At 30.0% G+C, this 26,929-nt stretch overlaps 1 protein-coding gene across 5 annotated transcripts in view; it reads right to left on the bottom strand.

Annotated features, from left to right (window-relative positions):
- Positions 1–26,929, bottom strand: part of LOC148302006 (agrin-like) — a 241,554-nt gene that overhangs the window by 146,377 nt on the left and 68,248 nt on the right. For all 5 annotated transcript variants that reach the window (XR_015838714.1, XM_088272297.1, XM_088272298.1 and 2 more), the window contains exon 3: positions 10,453–10,662. Coding sequence is in view for 4 of the 5 variants with exons in the window: in XM_088272297.1 (XP_088128423.1) it covers positions 10,453–10,662 (210 nt within the window). In the remaining variant the exon portion in view is untranslated. The remainder of the gene's footprint in view (positions 1–10,452; positions 10,663–26,929) is intronic.

The following is a 26,929-nucleotide window of genomic DNA, read 5'->3' as shown; positions in this document are numbered from 1 at the left end:
GGTAGGACTTTGAAGTCAGTGTCGCTTAAACACTTTTAAGCCATAAAGGAAGTATTTCGGATATTAAATAAAAACAAATTATACTATTTTGACATCTCAATAGATATATAGAAGAACGAAAATGGTTAAGTGATCTCTTTACACATGTAATATTCACCAATACATATATCCACAATTGACAACCACACTCCTCTAATTTAACTCATTCATACATGTTTCAGAAATCTCATGACGCAGAAGAAGAATGAGATTTCTCATGAGAAATCTCATTTATATATATATATATATATATATATATATATATATATATATATATATATATATATATATATATATATATATATATATATATATATATATATATATATATATATATATATATATATATATATATATATATATATATATATATATATATAAATAAATATATATATATAAATATATATATATATATACATATATATATATATATATATATATATATATATATATATATATATATATATATATATATATATATATATATATATATATATATATATATATATATATATATATATATATATATTCAAATAAACATATATATATATATATATATTTATATATATATATATATATATATATATATATATATATATATATATATATATATATATATATATATATATATATATATATATATATATATATATATATATATATATATATATATATATATATATATATATATATATATATATATATATATATATATATATATATATATATATATATATATATATATATATATATATATATATATATATATATATATATATATATATATATATATATATATATATATATATATATATATATATATATATATATATATATATATATATATATATATATATATATATATATATATATATATATATATATATATATATATATATATATATATATATATATATATATATATATATATATATATATATATATATATATATATATATATATATATATATATATATATACACACAAACGCATATTAGGTACACGGAAAGTTAAGATAGAAAGAAAGAAAAAAAAAGATATGATAAGAAGAGAAATATAATGCTTAAGGGTTAGTAAAATGTGAATATAATGTGCAATAAAAATTATCATAACGATCATTCTAGAATTTTAATGCTAGTGTTTAACGTGTTAAATAACACTGCGAAGAATTCAAAAAGAAGGAAATGATAAGTAAGGCATCCTGGTTATTTTTTAAGGAAGGAATAAATTTATTAAAATATAAAAGATTAATGATGAAGTTATTACTTCACCGATTGGATGCCGTGACCTATAATCCTTGAATGAAAATGAGGTTCAGAAAAGGAAAAAAAGATAAATATTTTAATGAAAAGTGAATAAAGAACGGTATAACTTTCTTGTTATATTTCATGAATTGTAAGCAATATTTTCTTATGATAAATATAAATTAATACTTCTTACAAGGATATTAAATACAGGACAGCATACCTTTCTGAGAATAACTACGATAGGTACGTGAATGCAATTTCCGTTTTTTAATGCAAAAGTAGATAGCTGTCGTTCGAATGTAAATGTTTACATCTTTATCCCCTGTTAAACTAGATTTCAAAATATTTTTCCATGAAATATATTGTCCCTTTTAGCAAATTCAGACTCGCGCAAAGACACTTCTTTTTTTATATCTGCAAAACTGTTTATTTCATTCCACAAAGACTGTATGTTTGACGTTAAAATAACCTAAATTTGTTTCGAAAAAAAAAACAAATAATTTATTGAAAAGACAGATCTACGTTCCTTTTTCTATTAGACGTATCACTTATGTATTACATTTTTTCTTTAAAAGTTAAGTTTTTGTTGTTTATATTAACACTTTTAATATTATTTTACTTCTTATAATATCTTTTGTATTCTTGCCACTGCCCTTTACTATGACCTAAAATATAATGTATACCCACACACAGGCCATCCCGTTATGAAATCATTTTTTTGTATGTATATTATATATATTTTTTGTACTTGTATTTATATTTTGTCCACCTCCGTAGTGTAATAGTCAGTACGCTCGGCTACCGTTCTGGAGATCCCGGGTTCGATTTCCAAGGGGGGTAAAATAAATGTAAGTGATTTTTTCACTGTAATATTTATTCAAAATTACCATGGACTGGTACCTGAAGCGGAGGGCTGATCACCTTTCCTTCATGTATAAACGATCAAGATAACACTGCGTTTATATGAAACAGTGCCCTATGCACCATTGGGGTGCGGATAAGGGTTTTATTATTATTATTATTTATATTATGTCGTGAAATGCAAAATTTATAAATAAATAAATATACAAAAAAAATCTCATTTTCAAAACATAAATTCAAATATGTAGGTGAATGACAAGACGGGTATACGATGTATACTAGTATATAATGTAGTACGAGAAATGTATTCATTATATTCTATGATCTAAAATAATATTAGAGTAAATGAGAAAATGTAGAATATCCGAATGTAATTATGTTTTCATTAGTCGGGTACAATAAAAGCGCCCTCTTCATACATTATTAAACGACGCGATTATCATTTAGAACACATTTAAAATGAACTCGGCAATTAAACGCCATCAAGAAATTGTAAAGCTTTTAGCGAGAGTGACTTTAAACTTTTCTTCATTATACTTTTACGGAAATTATATGACGGGGAGACAAAATCATACGGAACTCTTCAAAATAATTACTTTGACACACTTAGCGGAACGATGGAGAAGGGAAGAAGTTTGGAGGACTTGAGAACGCGGACTGTCATGCGATGGAACGCTTAGATACTCGTACTAACATAGGCATAGCTGAGAAATTTCCTTTATTGATATATTTACGTTTTTTCGTTAAATTGAGATTTTTAAGGTACGTCATTTTAACGTGCTTACGTTTTTGGGTCAATATGACTTTTACCAGGGCAAGAACATGCTTATCGATCAAAATTCTTGACCTTTTATGTTTTTATAAAGTATTTTGAGGATTCTCAATTTTGTATACAAAAATGTTGAATTTTACCCCATAAAAACGCTGTTGTTATTAACAGAGCTGTGACATATCTTTTATTAGTTAAAATAATTATTCACTCTATAAAAAGTAGCATTAACCATTCTATCTTTGTTTGTGTACCAATATTCTCAAATTTCATACGTTAGTTATATTCGCGGTATAGTGATTTAAGACGTTAATTTTTTACTTTACTTTTAAGATAAAGAATATTACATTTTTAAATACACAAATACAAACACACTTTTCAGAATCTTAAGTTTGTATCAAAACATATATTTTCTACAATTTATTATTTATTGTTGTTAAGATAAAGTCAATGTCTCGTTGTGCAAATAATTATGAAATTATAATTTGGACATAATCACCATTTAACAAAGAAACTTAATTAATTATTAATTAAAGTAAAGTTTAATGAATTTTATTACGAATGTTGACAAATATGTTTTACTGTAATGTTTCTACACTGTTATTGACGTAAGAAAAACACATTTATTTTTAATTTGTTTTAAGCTGTATATTAAACCCACAATTAGGACAGGTTATTTTCATTAGGTTATAAAAAAGTAAACAAAAGAAATTATACAAGGAACAATGAGAAAAAAGTTATTTCATAGTTTTTTTTATATCGTAAAATAAAAATAAAATAAACTGAGGCTTAGAATACCATTTTGTTAGAATCTTCATTTAACATGTTAAATCATGTATATATAATATTATATATTTAAGAAAACAAACATTTATATTAAACTTTTTCGAAAATAAAAAACAAATCGCTCATTTTTTTAGAATACCTTTCGGTCCATTTCCTTGTAGTGTGAAGGAAGAAATCGGAAAAATACTTAAAGTTGTGCTGATTGAACAAAAGGAATATTTAAACATTAATTAAAAGATCAAAGAGTTTGCCGAAATGAGAAATCTGAATTTGCATAAAAGGTCATTGGATAATATTTCTTCGTCGAAGTTTTCCTTGAATTTATTAATTATAATTACAATCAAGACGGCTTGAATTAAGGTTGATAAAGCCTTAGTATCTTATTTCAATGACGTCAAAAATTTTACCACGAATACCGATAACTGATCGCTGAAATTTCCAAATCATCTAAAAAACAAAATATTTCATTTTTATTTGTATTATTATACCGTTTATATAAACTTAGACGTTTACAGTCTGTTAACAGTTATTTTCCATCTAGTTTTTTTAAAATGATTTATTTGCAAGCATAAATAATTTTCATTCAAACCCTTATCCGCACCCGATGGTGCATAGGGCACTGCATCATATAAACGCAGTGTTATCTTGATCCTTAACACATGAAGAAAAGGTGATCAGCCCTCCGCTTGAGGTACCAGTCCAGGATAATATTGAATAAATATTACAGTGAAAAAATCACTTATATTTATTTGGCCCCACTAGGAATCGAACCCGAGAACCCCAGTGTGGTAGCCGAGCGTGAATAATAATAAATAATAATTATAAAAAAAACTAGACGTAAAATAACTGTGAACAGACTGTAGTTGAAATATTTAATACATAGGTTCACATACTCGTATATATAAATGTGTACAAATATTTATAATTTTCCAAATAAATGTCTTCAAACATTTATTTGATAAAACACTTATTTTACCCTTATCCGCACACGTCGCATAGGGCATTGCGTTGTTTTAAAAAGTGTTATCTGAATCGTTAAATAAATTATGAAAAAGTGATTATCCCCGCGTTTCAGGTACCAGTCTGCGGTAATATTTAATAAATATTTTAATGAAATATCACTAATATTTATTTGGACCAACGTTGAAATTGAATCCGTGACCTCTAGGATGGAAGCCTAACGCGCTAAAAACTATACTTTATTAATACAAAATATTGTTAAAGAAGTAAAATAATACTCACATATTTATAATCCCATCCCTTAAATATTAGTTTAAGGTGCTACGCTTTAATACAGCCTATGTTTTCATTGTCAATAGTTTAAAGAAAATAAACAACATTTTTACATTAATACGAGAAAATAAGGTGTGTCAAAGAAAAATATATATGTCGTACACGTAAACGTATTGTATAAGTACATTATACATTCTTCAAAGGCAAAAATAAAGACTAATGTTATATATTCTATTTCATCACATAGGGGGTAAAAGTGATTATGTGACAGAGGAAAAAATATTGTGACAATAGAATACTGTCATGCTTTGAGACTCACATTCAAAACTTTCTTGGAATATGAAAAACTAGAGCAACGAGGCAAATATTTTTAGAGTGTGATCGTATTTATTTCCTTACCCTAAGTAAAAAAAAAAACATAAAAAATATCCACTGCCTTTTTTTTCACTACTATTTGTCAAATGACTAAAAAACAAAGTTGGTTAATAAAGCTATTAATCACAATATTTTGGGTTTCTCCATAGAGGAGTTATTTTTAAATTTGGACATCTCAACATTGATGAACAAGAATAAAGATATCTGGGATTACCACATGTCATAGGCTGTTTTAAAGGATTACTTTATACATTCACCATTGTACTCATGGTTGACAACTATACTACTCGAATAAGGGATCTAAAAACTTGAGTAGGGCGATTGACAATCATATGTAGAATGGTGAGTGTTACACTTGTATAAAGTTATCATTTAAACTATGAGAGATCTCAAACCCTGTACATACCCAAATTTTTATATCCTTCTTTGTCTATTTTGAGACATCAAACTATAAATACTGAGCACTTAACAATATTTTATTGTGGATATATCGAGATCTAACTATTTTTCAATAAAAAAATGAGGTTAATACGAGTATATTCACAAAATTAGAGATTTTTTCTTTGTTCTTTTTTTCAAAGTACTCGAACAATAAATTGTGATGAAAAATGGCTAAAATAATAAAGCTGTTTTACTGATCTTATCTAAACAAATACGTAATAAATATTAATCATCCAGCTGTAGTCTCAGTAAAATTACCTTGAAACAGAAGGATTAGTACCTTGAAGCAGATGGCGAGGGATGTTGAATAAGTTTTGAAGGGTTCTCGAGGGCCTTCTTGGTGGAGCAGTAGCCCACTTCACATCGCCACTGCACCAAGTTGACCCGGGAAAGCTCAACAGACTTTCAAAGTGTAATTAAAAGCTCAGGAATAATTCTGCGAAGCTGATTATAAACTGGGGATGGTAATTTACGGATTAAAGGGCATTTCCAGTTTGCATATTCAGAAAAAATACCATTATATTTCTGAAAATTATAATGGCAACCATTTCTCTAATCACTTTATTTCGACATCTCGTAATGAATAAAAACAATAATTTTTTAAGAAAAAATTGAGTTTATAAAAATGTTAAATTTGTTAGTGATATTGAAAAAAAAACAGTTAAAATCAATTAATAAAACTATTATGCATAATATTTAGAGTGTGTACGATTTTTTTTTCACAAATTTGGGTCTCTCTTTAATTTAGACATCTCAACATAGATGTATTAGAATGTTAAACTGATCATTTAAACAGTGTACGACAGGTCATGTCCATACTATTCTTCATTTTTGTTGAGACGCCAAAAATGTAACAAAAAAATACACTTGTCATAATGTTGTATATTCAACATATGACGGTAAAACGTTTTATTTTTATTTTTAAATACATATTTCACATATAAAATCATTAAATATTTTAATTCAACGTTGTGTCATTGTTGATTTTGGAGCTGGCAGCTGACAGAAAAACCTGGAGACAGTTTGTGGACTCTATATATGTCCACTTCGGGAGCGGATATGGTCTAATTTAATTTGATAATTGTGTTAAAATTTTAAAGTAATCATTGAATTTCCTTAGGACATTAAAGGTTTTAAACATATGGACATTTTTAATAATATCAATATACATGTATTTTGTATGTTTTCAGGATTTTTTTTTTAAATATCAAACAGCATTTAAAATATTGGTATTATGTTTGTATATTTTTGTAAATGAATGTACCTAGTATCTCGATTGAATATTTAGTCATATCGTTAGTTTCGCATATTGAAGGTCAAACTACTTAATTATCTAAAACCGAACGTGAACATACTTAAATGAAGTTTGGTAAATTATTTTCCGAGAGGAGGTTGAATAATCTTTTTGAACTTTCACAATGCCTTCATTTCTAGAATCCTCTTAACGATTCACTCCATGTCTATTTGACATGGAACATTTTAATTGGACAATCGTAGTTTTAGGAGAAGTTGCGATTAACGAAATTGAATTTTCAGTATTTTCTTTGGAAACTTCGTTAATCTTGAGTGTAGGTCTTCAGTGACTTCTTGTTTGTGAGAGAGAATTACACGCTTCACAGAAATCTGTGTTCTTAACCCATAATTCGTAGACATATTATATTGAAACGAAATAAAAGCCAAAAATCATTTATTATTTATATTAGGTTATTAAAAAAACCATGAAATAAATTTATTTTAATTGCTTAAATACATGAAATTACCTTTATGAAATATAAGGAAGTGAATCATGGAGTTGGCGAATGCAGAATGAATTTAGATTAAATGCAGTCGAAATTGGATCTCTTTGATGAATGTGCCGCAAAACTATGCATAGCAGATGTGCGAATGGTAGTCTAATAAAAAATTAAAGGCACGAGATTAAGGTTAAGATAAACTTAGAAAAGGTGTGTTGATATGGTTTGAGTGTGAATCGAACGAGTGAAGAAAGGAAAAAAAATATGTGATGAATGAAGTTAGGAATAGAAGTAGAGGAATGTATAAAAAAAATAACTTGGCGTAATCAAGTATTTCAAATAATTGAATGTAGTCAGCTTAAGGGGCGGAATAATTGGCGGATATCTATGAGTAGATGCATAAAAGTGGAAGAACCGGAGAATGTTTGCAAATATAGATTGGTGTAGTGTTTTATTCTCTCTGCCTACCCTTGCGAGGAAGCGACGCGATGTAATGTTAGTTAGTTTAACTTTTGAAATATTTGTACTCTTATTTTGATGTTCATTATTATTTTCTGATACCAAAATGATTAAATAAAGTATCCTGTTCCTAGTGAATTGGTATCCACTTAAATACTGGACCTTTTAAATTGAACAAATAATAATACAAAACAAACAAAAAAATCGTTCAACGTTAGATAAATGGTGTGGTAATTATTATAGCTGCAGTGCATGGTATTTACCGTAAATATCATGGGGCGCTGTGGCATTAGTATCGGTTCCCATATTTAATGCATGGAAAACGTTTTAGCCAAATGACATTGCGTGTAGAAGAATGAAAACTTTTCGTTGCGCTACTATCGATTTGTTATAATTAATATAAATTAAATATTCAAAAAAGGAAATGGATTGTTTTGTTTGTTGTAAAGCATTTTTTTCATTTTAAAATATTAATTTGTGATAGAATGAAAAAAAATTGAATCGTTGTTAAATTGTGTTATACGATGAGAAAAATACTGGTACTGGTGTATATTAGGAAAAAAATCTTTTCTTGATTTGGCATTTCATATATAGAACTCCATTTTTGTGTTTTCAATATTAGAAACAAAAACTGATTTCAGTTTACTAAATTGTTAATAAAAACATTATGAAAAAAATTCTCGTGACAATTGTTTCGCCATGTTAGGGTATTTTCAAACTCTCAAATCAATGATTAGGCTCAAATCAGTGTTTGATGCAATTATTTACTTTCGTCGGCAACAAATTAAAATGTTTGGAATAATATATTGAAGTATTCTACTCCCACATTCATTGTAAATTCTTGGAACTTTAAACCTTCCTTGTGGGTAAATCGTGTATCATGGTTATGTAGGATCAAATTCAATATTTTTTCTAGTTTGTTTTTCAACGATGATACTCATCCACAATATTACACGTACCGGAAGTTACTTTATATGTTTGTGTATAAAATTTGGATTATCGCTTTGATTGTATATGTGACTTGGTACATTTTTTTAAATTATTGAATTTTGCATATTTTTGATAATTTTCAAATGTGTCTTTGTCGAATGGCACCAATACTTAATTCTATATTTTAATATGAATTCTTCCAACGAACAGTAAATAATTTTTGAGGTCGGTTTAGGCAGGATAAAGGACAACTTATAAAAAGTACTCCGTAGAACACGCAGATGATCACAGAGTTTTACAATATGGGGATTAAATTAAAATAAGTATTCAATATTCAATATCTCTCCTCTTGATGACAACATATGTTGTTCTTGAGACTTGCAAACTGTGCACTAACTTCTGGTACGGTCTTGCACATGAATATTGTTAATTTATGAATTAATCATTTTATTTACGAAATTCAAAGACTGGGTTTTGTCCACTAAAGAGTTATTTATATTGATATCTCGGCCACAAGACCACAACCCAATTTATAAAAATATTTAATTTGTTAAAGTTTTTCACGAATACTGGACATATTTAAACCAGGTTATAACCGAAATATAAGAAGGTTAAAACAAGATTATTCGTTTTATTGATTGCGATATGAATTTACATCGTTCGTTCTAAGACAACTTCGTGTGTCTGCAAGTTAATAAAAAACAGTATTTTGTTCGAACACAGAACATGTTTACTGGACACGACAAGTTATTTAGTTCCGGGCGATATAAACCAATCTGAATTAAACTCCTTAACTCTTTGAAACATGCAATATCCGCATTGAATCAGTTGCAATTTGAACCTATGCAGGTATTGTGGTTTAACGTAGCATCTCAAGATATATGGTACACTTATGTTAATTTTGCTAAAAATACTATCTACGTTTTAGATATACGGGTTTATCTAAATGTTGCGAGGGTAGGGTGTTAATTGGAACAAGCATATTTTATTATTAATTTTGTATGAATTATCATGCAACTATACTAACTCAATGCTTGTTTTTACATTGAAATTGCTAATTAAAACCCGAATGTTATATATAATATCTTCCTTTTTCATTTATTAAATTTATTTATAAATGGCGCATAAAGTTGACATAAGAAGGATGAAATAGTCAAAATGCAGTAGAAATGCGACTACACAGACAAATGTGCAGAAAAATGATGTATGAAACCTTGTGTTACACAATATTATTATACAACACAAGGTACCATGTATTATATTTCATTTTACCACAAATAAAATATATAAACTCTAATTTTTTATGGAGTGTGTGGAAGTTTTTGGTAAGGGAATGCAATTAATTATGAGTATTTTAATGTTTTGAATGTTTAAGAATTTAATAAACCCTGATGATGACAAGGTTCTTGTCGAAACCGGTAGGTTAAAGTGTGGGTACTAAAAATCAAAAAAAGTGATTTTAACAAAGTTGTTTAATTTTATATAGTTTATAAAATGTGCCACAAATCTGTATTTGCGAAAAACATTCAAGAACTTAATAAATTACTCAAAATTATTATTATTGATGAATGATACTCACTGCATTCGCCTTCGTGCTGTTTCCTTATATTGAGCCTCCGTTCGCAGCTTTCTTTGCTAAGTTCGCATTGATTCTGGTACGTCCTCCCGTCTGTGGAGCATACGGGCTCTCGCTTAGTGGGACATCGGGCAGGACATTGGCAGTGGGCGCGCATATCGGAGCCCACTACGCATGTTGCCCCGAAGCGGCAGAAAGTCTTCTCACATGGTTCTGGAAACATGAAACATGAAACATTGAAAAAAAATTTTAAAAACTTACGTAACTCAAAATAAAAAAAAGATCTGAATACAATAAAAGCTACACTATATTATTTATTGATCCGGCATTAAATTTGTGGAACGTTGATTATTAAAAAAAATAATTTTCATTAATTGATTCGGCAGTTTATTTGTGGTAAAATCTATTCATTTAAAATTCAACTTTTACTTCGTAAATACTATTTCTTAAAATCTACTGTGACACGTGTTTTTACGCATTCTGCATCAATGCGGTGTTTGATAAATCAAACACTTTTCCAATACCGTTTATTGGGTTTTATTTCATTACACACGACTAGTTTAAAAAACTACAATTGTTTTCGAAAGTAGTCGTGTGTAATGAAAAAAAAAACTCAATAAGTAGTACCTACATACTATGCAGGTGTTGAATTAAAAAATAAAAAAGCTACTCTAATCATTCATTATTTAAAAATGCCCTAATGTTATTATTCTTTCCGTTAATATTAGCACAAGAAAATATTAAATCATTGTTTTTGTTGGATATTATATCAAATCTGTTCAAATATATTGGAAAATTTTGGGTATATCCAAATCGTTGTTTACAAATCTTAGTTTCTTCACTTAGGAATTATTTTAACATTTTGATACCTCAACATAGATGAAGAAGAATATGGAAGTTTGGTTTACTGGGTTTATGAGCTATCATAGGTTGGCAAACCAGTCTTTGACAGGTTATAAGCCAATTTTTTTACTCAGGTAAATGATCTTACAAAATAAAAAATAAATGAAAATGTTTTGATTAAGATTCAACTTTTGAAACATATTGACTTAACAAATGTCCGAATGTTGACTTTACGCAAGGTATCTAAGTTGAATACAGACTTAAATAAAAAAAATTCTTTTACATTTTAAAAGCATTATTAACTTTGTAGTACGATAATATAACACTCTATAGTCTATGGTTGACATGACAATAATGGTTACTCTGAAATTGGCAGTCTCAAGAAGAGTTTGTAATTAGTATTATATAAATTGAACGATGAATTATAAGGATTCGTTATTAGTACTAGGTATTTTATTATTCCATTTAGGTGAATCAATGTTTCTCTTCCGAAAGAATTTATATCTTATTACCAAGATTAACGACGGCAACTTCCGGGGTATAATTTAGAATTTCTCCCACTTTTCCGAAAATACTTAGCAGAACAAAAAATCCTTTCATTCTTGGCACGTTCCTATACCTTGTTGTGCTTAAGTGAGGGGATACGGTTATGTTGGCAATTCCCTCTGTTAAAATCTCTCAAATGGCAAAATACAATGAAACGAATGGCGCGAATTCGCCATCTTTGCGGCAAAAGCTCTGTATATACCATAATACATATTCAAATGGTAGGCACGACCATTATTCAAACGTGTAGCACAAACTCATTGTGGAGCTTTCGGATTCTACCTCTAACCCCTGCCATGAAGCTGACATTCAGTACGTCAATTGGTCGGGGTGTTGAAGAAAGTAATACCGTAAGCTTCATTTTACACAACTTTAGATATTTTATACAACTATTTTTCTACATAAAAATGCAAATATATTTCATATAACTTTTGTCTGTAAATTAACAAACGTTTATTATAAGTATTGTATTATTTGAATGTGTGAATACCTACCTAGGCATCTATTTTAGTAAAATATTTATTACTGGTTGTACTCGGGCATGCGTTGTTGTAGCTTAGTCTGTTTAAAATAAGGAAATAGGACACGTTTGTAATATGTTTCAATCCACAAATATGTAAAAAAATAATAAATTGAAAATCAAAATGTAAAAAAAAAGATAAAACAATACTAAACAAACCATCACACCGCTTATCGGCAGGAGTAGGCAGAGAGAATAGTACACCACACAACTCTGTCTTTGCAAAACAATATTTGCCTCTTCCACGTTCACGCAACTCCTCATACATATCCGCCGATCATTCAGACTCCAGACCTGACTATTTTCAAGTCTTTGACAAACTTGATTATGCCAAGTTTTTCAGGTCTTTAGCCCCATAAACTTGTTTTACCGTTTTTGTCCATCTCTGTACTGTAGTAGTCAGCGCGTTTGGCTACCATTCTGGAGGTCCCGGGTTCGATTCCCAAGGGGGTCAAAATAAATATGGGTGATTTCATCACTATCATATTTATTTATTTTCACCCTGGACTAGTACAAGAAGCGCAGGGCTGATTACCTTGCCTTCATGCAATTAACAATAAAGATAACACTGCGTCGCTTCGATGCAGTGCTCTATACACCATTGGGTGTAGACAAGGGTAAGAAGAAGATTTTATATTTTTTCTTGAATGTTTATTGTAAATTGATAGAATTAGTGTAAATTTAAAGTGGAATAGGTAATTTTTATAAAGTAGGTAGTTGTCTAATCAGGTCGATGGAAATTACATAACGTACGTTTAATCAACGTAAGAGCTGCCGACGTGTTACCGATATAAGCTTACAAATGTATTTATTACTTTAGACGATCCATGTTTTATTCCTGGTCACAAGCTGGACTGGTAATTTATTTAAAGAAATCCCAGACCAGGACTATTAAGAAAGCCCTTAGCCCTTCTAAAATGCCGAAGGGTAGCGGTACTAATGTCTGTTGTTTCCACAACAAAGTAAAACAGATCGATGGGATGTGACTTTTGGGTTAATGTGACATTTTGTGGCGACCAAAAATCGTGTTTGCTTATAGTTGGCGAAATCTAATCGAAGTTTACAGTTATGGTGTCTATTCAAAGTATATGACGCTTGAAAGTAAGGCCATTCACTTTGATGGTAATGTCCGCGTTGTTTTGCCGGCAAAAGTGAAACCTAGATGTTAAATTAATTTGGGTGAGCGTTCTTGAGAATTAATGGACTGATTTCAAACCATAGGCGTATTTTTTGACATTTTTATTGGAGTCAGAGGACATAATTCTTATTTATTTTTATATTTAAACCTTTATGTTTCTTTGAGTAAAACAGACAAATTCTAATAAAGAGATGCTTCGCATAACGCACTTAATTTGTTCCAGGAGCAAGATCGTTATGTGAAACGCGTTTTTCCATAAAACATATTTTTAAAAAAATAATTCGTTGTGTAGCATAAAACATGTTTTTGTTACCATTAAAAAGGTGCTCAGGTTTTTATTTTTAAGTTTAATTTTTCTACGTAATTTTTCGTTATTTTTTTTCTCTCCCTTATTCGCATTCAATGGTGCATAGGGCACTGTTTCAAATGTAAACAATATGATCATGATTGAAAAAAAACACTTTTATATGTATGTGCGGATAAGGATTAAAAATAAAATAAAAACATAGTATCCAAACTGTATAGGCATTCTGTAAGCAAATCGAAGTTATATGTGTCTCAAACGATACATAATCCGGTTATAGAAAAACCTTTGTTTGTAGTTTTTTTTTACAATTCGTATCACTGTTTATTATTAACGCTTGTAATTTTCGACAAGTAGAAGAAATATAATTTTATTAATTGATTCAGCAATGACTTAACAGTAATATTTATCCATTTTTAATAAAAAAAATTACATGATAAATAAATACCACTATTTCTTAAAATCTATTGTGACACATATTTCGATGTGTTCCACATCATTTGCATCCACATCATACGGTGTTTGAAAATAACATAGAATGCATCAACACATGTTTCATAATACATTTTAAGAATAAGTGACATTAACCAAATAAAACTGAAATTAAAAATAGAAGAAATATAATTTTGCAATTTTCGTCACAACAAAATTTGATAGAAACAATGAATAAGAATATAAATTTTATGTTACATTTGCTAAATAACTTTTGAAATGGCAACAATAAATACTGTAATAGAATAAATTGTATAATTTTTTTGGGCCCAAAGCACTTTTGAAATTGCCAGCCCTCCAGTAAAACTCTACCCTTTTGATTGAAAGCGTTCGTGTGAACTGAAAATAACCCTTTCTTGCGTACACTGAACTAATATTGTGTGGACGAAGGATTTTACGCATACCTCTATATTCTTAAGGTTGGTTTCTCGAGAAAAGCGTCTGTAGCGCCAGTGAAGCGGCGGCAGTATGATGTACGATAAATATGGTCAAATGCATACGTAAGGTGATACTTACGTTTTATTTTGAGATTGCGCTTTAATTTTTTGAGGTATTTTTAAGTTATTTTATAAAAATTGTTAAATTCAAATTTTTATGAAAATTTGAAAAAATTAGTTTGCAGCACCGTACATGTGATACAAGTAAAACTTCTTATGAAAAGTGTGCGAGACAGCGAGAAAGAGGATTTCGAAAGAAATACAATGATAAAAAATGTGTCTAAAACTATTCTGTTCGTTTATACAATTTATGTAAAAAACGTAAATAATCACAAAACACAATGATATATGTTACTTAGGCAAAGCGTGATACCTCATTGTTCATACATAGCGTCTAATGTGTGTATTTACATCGCATGTATGCGCGGTACTATCTTACTGTATTGTTGTGTATATGTCGCTCTCTTTTGTTCTAATCCCGTGGACCTGAAATGTACTGTCTTTCTCCTTCTCTCTACGTTATAAACCTTTAATCTCATTAAGCAAAATGTGCCTAATAAACGTGACGCGTCCTTGAAATTTCACTATCCATTATCTTTCGATATGGAATCACCGCCTTAAAGGCGAAGAATTTACTAAAGAAGTTTTAATTACTACAAAAAATATTTCCATTTCGAATTTGGGATATCGGGTCAATCGGGGTTTCTTTCTAAACACAAGTAACATATTATAACACTGATCCAGTTGCGGCTGCAGCATTTACTCTACAGACGCAGCGTCAGCGTCAATCTTTAAGGAAGCGTACCTTCAGGGAGGATATTTTGAATTCAAGACATGTAGCGAGCAACTTAAGGGCGACTAGCGATTTGTATAAAAAGGCGAAATTCGTGAAACCGGTTAAAGTCAAGTCCTCGAATGATAATATAAGAGCATAAACTTTTAACGCAAAATGGGAAAATAACTATTCTCTTATGAAAAAAGTTAAAAGTGAGAATAATTAAGCAAATTACAAACGAGTATAGATTATAGATTATATAATATTTTTAGAAGAATCTTGTGTTTTTTAACGCCGACATATTTTTTTTAAACTGTAGCTTGTTGTGAAAGTCAAAAAAATATGTTCATTTAAAAACATGCTTAAATTTTAATAATTAATTTTATTTTCATTGAAATCGATAGGTTTCGTTATTTAGATAAAAATATTTACTAAGTAACAAGAGATATTTAATTACAATGAAGCAAAAGAAACGATAGTGTCTACAACAGAAAATTTTTAGAGGATGATATTTGAAGAATGGGTAGCTAGTTAATTAAAGTGATTTTGTGAAAATATGTTTTAAAGAATTTAATAAAACTTTTTTACGTATTATTTAGTTCGTCTAGTAAAATACTTATCGAAAAATACATTGTATTTCTTCATTTTAAAAATACAGATGGCCTTTTTTTCTTGATTTCTTTCAGAGATTAATTTTTATATGATGAAACTTGAAGAATGGAGAACTGGTTAATTAAAGTGATTTTTCAAATATTTTTAAAGACATTGATATAAACATTTTTTTTATGTTTAATTTGGTTTTCTTATTAAATTTTCGAGGAATGTATTATTATTTTCTTCATTTTTAAACTACAGAGGGCGATTTTATTTTTTATTTTTCGAGGTTTCTTTTACAAAAGATGTTTAAAAAGATAAATCATTTTTCAGCGAGATATTTTTGACAAATAAATCATAAGGTTTATAATGTCATCTTAGTTAAGATGTTGCGTACACACATAAGCTTTCAGGTAATAAGAAAAATGTCTCAAAAACCCTTTTTACAGCGGTAATGCATCATCCAATTACGGAAATGTCGGCAATAAATGTTAGGCAAGATAGAAAGTAATCGACACCCTTTCAGGAATTCGGCTCGTCTCCAAGTCCACAAGTACGAGTGTGCCGGGAGAATCGAGAAAGAAATAATTTCATATCTGGCAACATCATACATTCGCGGCGTCGCAGCTTCGTAGCTGAGGCCGGTCACGATCGGAGGCAGCAAGGTACCGCCATCTGTCAGGGGCGTTGTCAAATATTTTCCTGTCACGTTCGTACATATCCATAGATGGCGTATCATATAAGCATACAGGAGAAGGAGGAACCCGTACGCGAGAGCCGCGGTACAAGTCGTGTTTTGTAATATTACCCTGCACGCTTTTCCTGAAATATTATGTTGCTACATTTTTCAGCCGACATTAGTGATATTATTTGATGGCAAACATTTCATAGTGGGCTAGTTCCGGGGTTGATATTAATACTTGAGGTTTAAAATACTCAATTTTCCGCAGACAACATATCACCCATTCAAAACCCAATTATTCTACAATTGTTCACAAACTTCATTTGTTCCCTAAAATCAAAATATAACCTTTAAACTGTTTTTAATATCACAGATGCTTTAAAATTTTTATTCCTTAATAACTTAACTTATAAATACGTTAAAAATATTCGACTGCGTCAAAAAATAGAAATACATATAGACCGTGTAAAAAACCGCAGCTTTAAAAGTTAGAATACAGAATTTTATATTCTTCTTTTACAAGCAATTATTATTATTTTGGGGTATTTTTTCTTTAGCTTGAATCCTCTTTTTGTTTTTTAGTATGATTTACTAAATAAATTTTATAAAAGGTATTTGTATAGGCATATTGATTCAATTAATAATTAATTCAAAAAGATTTGGTTTTGATAATCCACAAAATATTTAGAATGGGTAAGAATAATATGGTTCTAAATCAGCGATGTCCCGTTAATGGGCAAATAAATTTAATTCTGGATTCTCGAAAAAATATCTCTCCAGTGGGCACTGGAGAGATACTCTACGGGATACTACCAGCTCTAGGACAGAATGAAGGACTGGGAATTGGGCAACATATTTGTATTCATCCCCTCTCGATGTAAAATAATATTCTGGCAAAATCGTTTCCTAAATCGACGATTATTTTGGCAGGTGGTGCTTGACTAAAACAGTTTTAGAACTTGTGCCCTAAATGGTCAAATAAGAAAAAGAAGTGTACAAAATTGTTTGTGATACAGCAGTAAAGTATACCCGTGTGTGTGTGTGTGTGTGTGTGTGTGTGTGTGTGTGTGTGTGTGTGTGTGTGTGTGTAGTGTAATACTAGTATTAACCTACACACAGGACTATGTAATATAGAAAATTGCGGATTTCAGATTAAGGATAGTAAATAGGATGAAATAAGATAAAAATAAAGTGATTTGATTTTTTTACGTGTTCGCTGACTAACTTTATATGTCCGGTACAGTTGTCATTGATTCCAATCTCAACTTTATTTCCCAGCTCAAGGAAGGGTTCAATTAGTTTGAAACGTGACTTTGGATGGAGTGTACCGAGTCAATTACTGAAATATGGTCCAATCGTCTGATTCCAGGGGATATCGAGACCGTTCTAGTGTAGCGGGAATCGGGAATCGGGAACGTGGGGGAGCTAAGGACTATTTTCAATCTTAATTCGGGAGACGGTGAATGAACATGGGAAGCGAAACCGCAATCAGTAAAATGCCGATCGAGCGGAATAGCATCGATTTTTGTTTCCATTCCTTTACGAGATTCGCATGAAATTGGGAGGAATATGTGGCACTACTCGAAAACACAGTTACATGCTACTGCTAGACTTCCTCCAGCCATTTTTTGTATAAAAATTATGTAAAATATATCTTTAAACAATTAGTGTAGAGTCTGTAAATTATCGTAAAATTAACGTACATAAGTATGAGAAAATGTCAACTGAATAAATTGTATTCATCCATAAATATTGAAAATTAAAAATATCATAGTTGTGCAAAAATCTCAAAGCACGAAACTAAAAAAAAAACATTTGAAACAAAATCAATAAACAACACATTTTAATCTTTAGTAGTTTGCAGAAAAAAATAAAATTTTTATCTTTCTTCCATATAACGATCTACCTCGAGGCAACTTCTACAAGTACGAATTGCAGTTCTAAATCAGGGGTGTCTTTACATTTCTAAAAACCACATGTGTTTCTCTGCTTCAACGCAAGTCTGTGTTTTTTTAAATTTTCATCTCAATCCATCCTCTCTTTTCAAGTTTCGCGGATACAAAAATCCTATAGCTGAATTTTACTTTACATTTAAAACTATTAAATTTATTATTTAAAAAAATGTAACAAGTCAAAAGAGCTACCAAAGTAGAATTTGGAATAGAATACCCGTACTCGAACTAGCTCGTGTAATTTAGAAACTACTCTTAGTAATTTAATTTTAACAAATTCCTTGAAAAAATAATGGAGTGCAACTTTTATTTAGTTATTTTTTAATTAAACTTCTTGTACATAATAAATGTATTTTCGTGGGCTAATTATAAACAAACAATATCTTCTAACTAACCAAAAATAGACTAGTTATACATATCAAAGTTTGAATTTTATACAGCATTTGAAATAAGAGGACGGATGAGTGAGAGTTGTTATACGTATATATATAAATGACAAAAAAATACAAATCACCATTTTCGTTTTATTTAAAGTAATCATTGTTTTATAAGGCTTTTAAATATCAAAAAATGTTTTCTGAATTCGTTATTCGATATTTTAATCCAAGGCAAAATTATTTCTGAAAGAAAGAGAGCGCGTTCAATATGAATTATTTAATTTACAACTCCGTTATTTTCTACATAATCTTCAAGAAAACACAAAAAAAGTTAATGCGATATTGAAATAACTTCGTAAAAAAATTACCCTCACACAAATCGAGTTCAGTTTCTTCCAGCATTAATTTGAAATTTAATGATATTACTCGAAAGTGGGCCGAGAAGTTATTCAAATAAATCGACAATTTTGTTTGCCAACACGTGTTTACTTCAAATAAAAAAGATTTATTTTCATTTTGATGTCGCCATTTTCACATTTCACCTGAAGACTTATAGAATGACTGGAGAAGTACTAGTATTCCCAAAGGTTTGAATCGTTCAAATTATATCTATTTTTATATTTAAACAAAATTATTCTTTCCTCAAATATCAACTTATAGTCTACATTGGTAGACTGATATTGGATAATGATAAAAAAATATTGAGGATGTGATAAAAAAATGTGAGACTGGAAAATGAAGGTCTTCTAGAATTTATACGGCTTCAAAGACATACCTCTATCCCATGAAATTACCTCATTTCTTAAGACATCTGATATATTTTTTGTATTTTATACATTCTTCTTCCTCACTCCATCATGTAGACTTATCATCTTTGTAGACTCGGTCAGCTCTTCTCGTCCTCAGGTTGCAGGTCCTTCTAGGTCATGCCTTCAAATCATGTTATGTTTCTGAAGCATCCATGAATCTTATGTTCTCCCTCTACATGTATGTCTTTCGAAGAAGATCCATGGCGATTGCCTGGCTTAAAATAATTAAAGTTCTTTGCGTCCTATGTGGATGTACCATCTCAATTGTTTTTCCTTTACCTATTGACTGTTATACCCAGGCTTCCACGAATGCGTGAACTCTTTATTTTGTCTCTAATTATTTTATATATTCACAAACATTGTAAAATGAAACATATCACGAATGTGTGGTTTCTATTTCCTGTCTTTTCCATTTAACCAGACTGAGCTACATCAATGCATGGGTAGCTACAACTTGTCCTACATAAAGTTATTGTCGAGTTCTAAATATCACATATGTAAAAAAGAGACTGGTCAATTTCCAAAATATTTTGGAACCATTGTTTCTGAATCTAAAATATCTCGTAGGAAGTAACGTGATGTTCCTGTGTATTTTTATTGGCAGTGCAAACAGAGCTAAGTCAAGAAAACTTCGAGCAGTATATTTCCGTAGTGCAAGAGGCAATGCGAATATTTACCGTTTTGAATCTGAAGTTAGTAAATAGCGTTGCAATCTTACTGCTAACATTTTCGCAAAGAATTGTCTTTTTATTTCGTATATTAAAATTAAACATAATATGAATATCTTGAATCACTAGAACTCCACTAGAGACATCTATTGGTGAGATGTAAAGAAAAAAATAATAATAATAATAATATGAAAATAACTCCTGTAATAGGAGATAATCCAGATTTTGTGAACAAGTATTTGGACACACTCAAAATGTTGTAAATAAATTGTCTGGTCAAATTAAAAGCTTAAATAATAAAAATGAAAATGGTATTTTCTGGCGTTTCTCATGTGTGTGATTATAATCCAGGATTTGGACCTCACATACTAATATAAGAGTTTCTGTTTAGTAAAAAGCTTCTTTACATCTCACCAATAGATGTCTCTAGTGGAGTTCTAGTGATTCATGAACAAGGTTTCTAAATTGGTTCATATATACAGAACATCCAAGAATTTGAGTAGTGTGGTTGTCAATAATGGGTAGAATTGGTGAATGTTACACGTGTGTAAAGTGATCACTTAAACCAGCCTACGACGGTCGTCAGCCCCGTAAATGCCCAGACTTCCATATTCTTCTTCATCTTTGATGAGATATCAAAAAATAATATGAAAATAACTCCTGTAATAGGAGATAATTCAGATTTTGTGAACAAGTATTTGGACACACTCAAAATGTTTTATATTCACATACAAATAGGTTCGCAATGCAATAAAATCAGGGTGATTTTTTTGAAATCCTATGAAAACTCCTTCTTCATCTTCATCTTAGTGTAGGCCTTGTGGACTGTTTTCAAGAGCGATAAGCCTCATGCGATGTCAATTTGAGCTGTCAATCCATCTCTTTGGTGGTCTACCTATTGGCCGTACAATACAATGTGTGGGAGTCTGAAAGGTCAAACTGAACATATTTTATAAATCTATTTATGAAACAATTGATAATAAATAGATACAAAAAATAAACCACCGATAGTCAGGGAACGAGTCATCAAATTGCGCTTAGTTTGACGATTAAACTGCCTCAATTAAAGAACTTTTCAATTTTCATTATTTTACTTAAAACTCCACTAAAATTTTCGAAAAAAATTCCTACCCGAGATCGTTTACCTATGTGAATGCTACATTTATAAATTTAAACGACGAAATTTAGTTTAATACATTACGAAATTATTAAAAAAAAAACTTTTTACCACTTGAGTAAAAAAACAACTAGTTCAAGATGTTTTACCACAAAGTAAATGCCGAAACAATAAATTGAATGTTTTATTATTTTTTTCTTGAATGTTTTCCGCAGATACTTTGGGGCGCATTTTATCAACTTTATAAAATTAAATATCTTAGTTTTAACCACTTTTTTATTAATAAAATTTAACCTACCGGTTTCGAGAAGAGCCTTGTCATCATCAGGGTTAATTTTAATTAAAAAAAAGTGTGTGGAAGTTTTTGATGAGAGTATTTTAATGTTTTAGAATTAAAATAAACCCTGATGATGACAAGGTTCTTGTCGAAACCGGTAGGTTAAATTGTAGTAATAAAAAAGTGGTTAAAACTAAGTTATTTAATTTTATAAAGTTCAATAAGTTAAATACATTATAATGAAAATAATATATTATAGTATTGTAGTTCAACCGACAATTGAACTTAATACCACATGTCACTGCCAATACCTCACGTTACCATGCGTAACCGCAGTGTAACGCAGGACGACCTTATAACAAACTTTTAGTTCATACTTAAATATCACATTCAGCGACCGAAACACCAAATAACAATTCCCAATAACAGTTTCCATAATATACGGAAAGGCCAATGTGGTAAACTACAATACTAAAGTTGCCTTTTATACAAGGTATTACGGGAAGATGTGGGTTCTTGACCGAGGCCCATTTCCAATACCCCGTTAGAGAAGGGGAAGTTTTTGTAAATATTGTCCTCAAGAGTTGTTTACGCGGTTTGGATCATTTAATCTAAATATTACGAAAACATCCTTTTACTTTTAAGTAAAAGAAGAAAAAGAAGGATTAATTTAGATTGGGGGTAGTCGAAATACAATTTTTCAGATAAATATGCCATAAAAAATGTATGATGTCGCTCACTCCTTTCAAGAACGTCATAAATCAAAAAACTTGATTTTTCAGTAGAACGTTTTTAAAGTTTAACAATATAATACAATGTATTAAAAATAAATATCAAGCCACTTATTGAACTTTTTACTGTGTAACAGATCTTTTTAGGTAAAACTTGAATGTTTTTTCTCCATTTGAAAAATATCTAGTATATTTTTAAAAATACTTAAACGATACCTATTCTTCAAAATGCAAAAACAACACTTTCTGCCCTGTAGCGGGTAAATATTAAGTTTAAAATATGCCGCTTTTGCTGTAATATAGTACATTTTCTGGGCATTCCGAAAACATGCACAACTGAAAATTGACGATTTTTGATTTATGACGTTCTTGAAAGGAGTAAGCGATATATGTATGTTCGAAGAAATAAGGAAAGGTACGTTAAGATGATTTAGGAATGTCTTCTTACCCTTATATATATCCAATGGTATATAAGACACTGAATCATATTTTGATACGCAATTATATGAAGGCAAAAGGTGATCAGTCCTGCTGCTGCTTCAGGTACGACTGCTGGAATCATTAATAGTAAAATCACTTATTTTGACTCCCCTAGGAATCAAAGCTGGGTATAGTAGTCAAACGCGACAGTCACTAAATTATGAAGGCGGAAAAGGTTTAGGACTCTAATAGTAAAAAAAATCACCATTTTCCACCAGTTCATTTATTATTGAAATCTGTAAAAAATGTGCTCTAGAGAAGACATAGTATTTATTACCCCCCGGTATCTAATATATTACTAACTTTCCGATATAAATAACTAAGTCAATAGTAAATCAAAAGGAAGAACACCTATTCCCTTTCAATCGGGATTTATGTTCAGTTCTTGTTGCGAAATACTTGTGAAATAAATTTTGAGAAAGGCGCTGTTTAAAACAATAGAGGTTCGTGTTATTAAGCCGCTAATGTTCACCCGAACACTGAACATACCCAGTCTCTCATTTATTTATGATTATACTTTCCACGAACAGAGCGAGTTTGCTATTATACATCTTATACAGCATGTTATACATTCTAAATTCGGTGTCGCCAGACGTAAACACATGCTTTGACTCGCAAACTTGAACATTGTGTTGTGCTTTGAGTAGAAAAGCGAATAGGTGTGTAAGAAAGCTTGTTATAATTTATAGAGGTAAACTTTGCCTTAATAAGCGAATACTTCACCCCGCTGAATGGTGCCATGTTTATAATTAACTTGTTATGAGCAAAGTTACTTTATAAGCATCGACAAATTTGTGCACTAATATAATTGCCTCGATAAAATTTGTAAAGAAAAGAATTGACTCATATTTAAACAAAAACTCACAGAGCAAATTAACGAAATTATTGATAGCTAAAATGCTTTTCTTTTTATTTATGTATTTAAACTCCATGTACAGAAAATAAATACGTACATTGGCGGGCTTATTGCTACAAAGAAACATCTTCCCACCAACAAAAAATTATCTATTTGGTCGGTTCAATTTAGCATCACTTTCATCTTCTTCTTCTCCTGACCCTTATCTGCTCACAATGGTGCATAGGGCTTGTATCAAATTGATGCAAGCCTTATTTTATCGTTTACCATATAAAGGTAATATGAATAGTCCTAGAATTCAGGACATCACATCTCTAGCACATGCTCGAAATTTGAGTTTAGTGGATTTAACATTTTTAGAAGAGTAATATTTATATAAAAATATATTTCGTTAAACATACTTTTTCCTTAAATATTATTTGAAAACAATTATAAAAATATATTGATAAGATTTATTCAAAACCTTAAAACAAAAATAATACTTGAATGAAATAAGCATAATGGATGAAAAAAAAACTGAGTATAAATGTTTTAGACATGGAGAAAGAATTAGAAAAATAAATTTACCAGGTGAATATGATTGAAAGAAAAATATGAAGAAGACTCGGTATGATAAAATAAATTGAGTATTTTGATAAAAAGACGGGTAAGAAGGCGGAGTAATCGGCAAAAATGTACAAGAAGATTTATAAATTTGTTGATAGAATATTATCCCAAAATAAAATACCCAAGAACTGTCTAACAATTAATGTGACGTGTATATAAAAAGTGGGCAAAAATCAATGTGAATAAAAAATTGACTTACAATCGAACGAAATTAATAACTCTTCCATTATATATTCTCTCTACCCGACAATATACCCTTACTGACTGCTTTTATTTTAACTAAGTGAAATATTGATTGATTATCTGGGTTTTTCTTTTACATTACTCCTTCCCTCTCTCCATTGCTACAACCGAGAAGATTGGTTATTTTCTAAAAAACAAGATGAATTGATTATTTTTCTCTCTGAAAACGAGTTTTCTTTCTTTCTGATATTATTTCCAGATCCATATTATCAATTTGAGGAGAGTTTGTCTTAAAAACAAGTAACGAACGCATTTTTCATGAGTTCAGAAAGTCAAACGGAAAAAAGGTTAATGATCTTTACAACACGCGTTACTAAGCTAAACTGAAAACCTCATTAACAAATCTTCTTGCCACTAAAGAATCATTAACAAAAATGTTTTTTTTGGAAGAAATTTTTTTCGAGAGTATTTAAAGCGCGAGATACAGTCAAACTATTTGAAAGTATTTAAGAAAGTCTAATCTTTCTTCGTTTGAAATATTTGAATGGAGATATGGAAAAATAGCACTTAGGTCGTTAGCGAAAGGGTTTGGGGCTATTTTCGCATGGCTAAGTAGTAACTCTCTCAGTATTAGGGATAATCGGTTTGGCATTAGGTCCTTAACAAGTTAAACGGAGTTTCACATTTTATTTGATCCTCGATCGCTCCTCGCGACACTTAGTATACTGCCGGATATGAAGATGGAGTATGGGATCGCTTAGGGTTGATTTATCTAGATGTTGAAAAGCGTTTTGAACAATTAAGTAGCGCAAATTGTTGACTTAATGAAAAATAAATATTTCAAAAATCTATTTAAATAATAAAAGAAAAAAAAGTTAATATCTTGAAATAAATAAGTCTCTTCTTTTCACCTTTTTTTAAACCCTTATCTGCACCATATTTCGCATAGAGCACTGCATTGCACTGACGCAGTTTGAAATAGATAATTTTTTACATGCATCCAAGGCAATCATTTATGCGTTTTAAGTAACAGGTCAGGGTAATATATAATATTATGAAAAATATTACAGTAAAAAATCAATTATATTTATTTATTCTTCCCTGGGAATTGAACACGGGACCCTCAGCATAGTAGCACAGTATCCATATTCTTCTTCATATCATCATCTGCACCCGATGGTGCATAAGGCACAGCATCATATAAACGCAGTGTTATCTTGATCGCTAACCCATGAAGGAAAGGTGATCAGACCTCCGTTTCAGGTACCAGTCCAGAATTATATTGAATAAAAAAAAGAGTGAAAAAATCACTTACATTTATTTGATTCCCCCCTGGGTATTGAACTTGGGACCTCCAGTACGGTAGCCGAGCGTGCTGACCATTACACTACGGAGGCGGATAAACTCAAAATCATTTGTACCATATATTAATATATAAACAGATTTTTTAAATGTTTGAAATACGTAAGAAGAAATTTGGTTAGTTATCTCGTGTTATAAAACGGCGATCTAAAGTTCGGGGAGTAAATTAGGCCTTCACCATCTCTACTCTTATTTATTACATTGTAAAGAATAATTTAGGAGCCGTTATACTGCCGCACTGAAGGATTTATTGCACTTTTATTCCAATACGGTTAACTTGGGCCGAATTAGATTACGTACAACTTCCAACAAAAAGAAACTTCAAAGATTACACTTTGAACTTTCTGTTGAGAGCATTAAACGTTTGTCTTTAGAGTAAGAATATATTATAAAATACAAACTAACTTTATTTGATAGGGTAAAAGAATAAACTTTATATTTTGCGTATTAAAAAAAAGTGGTATTACACAAAGTAAACAATGAATGATGAGGAGAGTGTTGAATATATTTTATTATTGACAAAACTTTTTTGTTATGTCAATCATCCAACTAGTTAAAAACTATGTTCATATGAAGGTTATTTTGCCGACCGGAAAGGACCGTTTCTTTGTTCATTTGATGTGCTTTAAAAAGTTTGCCAAAAGTTCAAACGAAATCGTACCCCTATATCATTGCCGGTTCATGAAAGGGTTGTTAATGTCACACAGTTTCCCACCCCTGACAGAATGGAA

This window comes from Brachycentrus maculatus, unplaced genomic scaffold, assembly GCF_059751285.1.
Source record: "Brachycentrus maculatus isolate JH-2025_06_01 unplaced genomic scaffold, ASM5975128v1 h1tg000493l, whole genome shotgun sequence".
Classification (NCBI taxonomy): Eukaryota; Metazoa; Arthropoda; class Insecta; order Trichoptera; family Brachycentridae; genus Brachycentrus; species Brachycentrus maculatus.
This window is presented reverse-complemented; position numbering and strand designations above follow the sequence as displayed.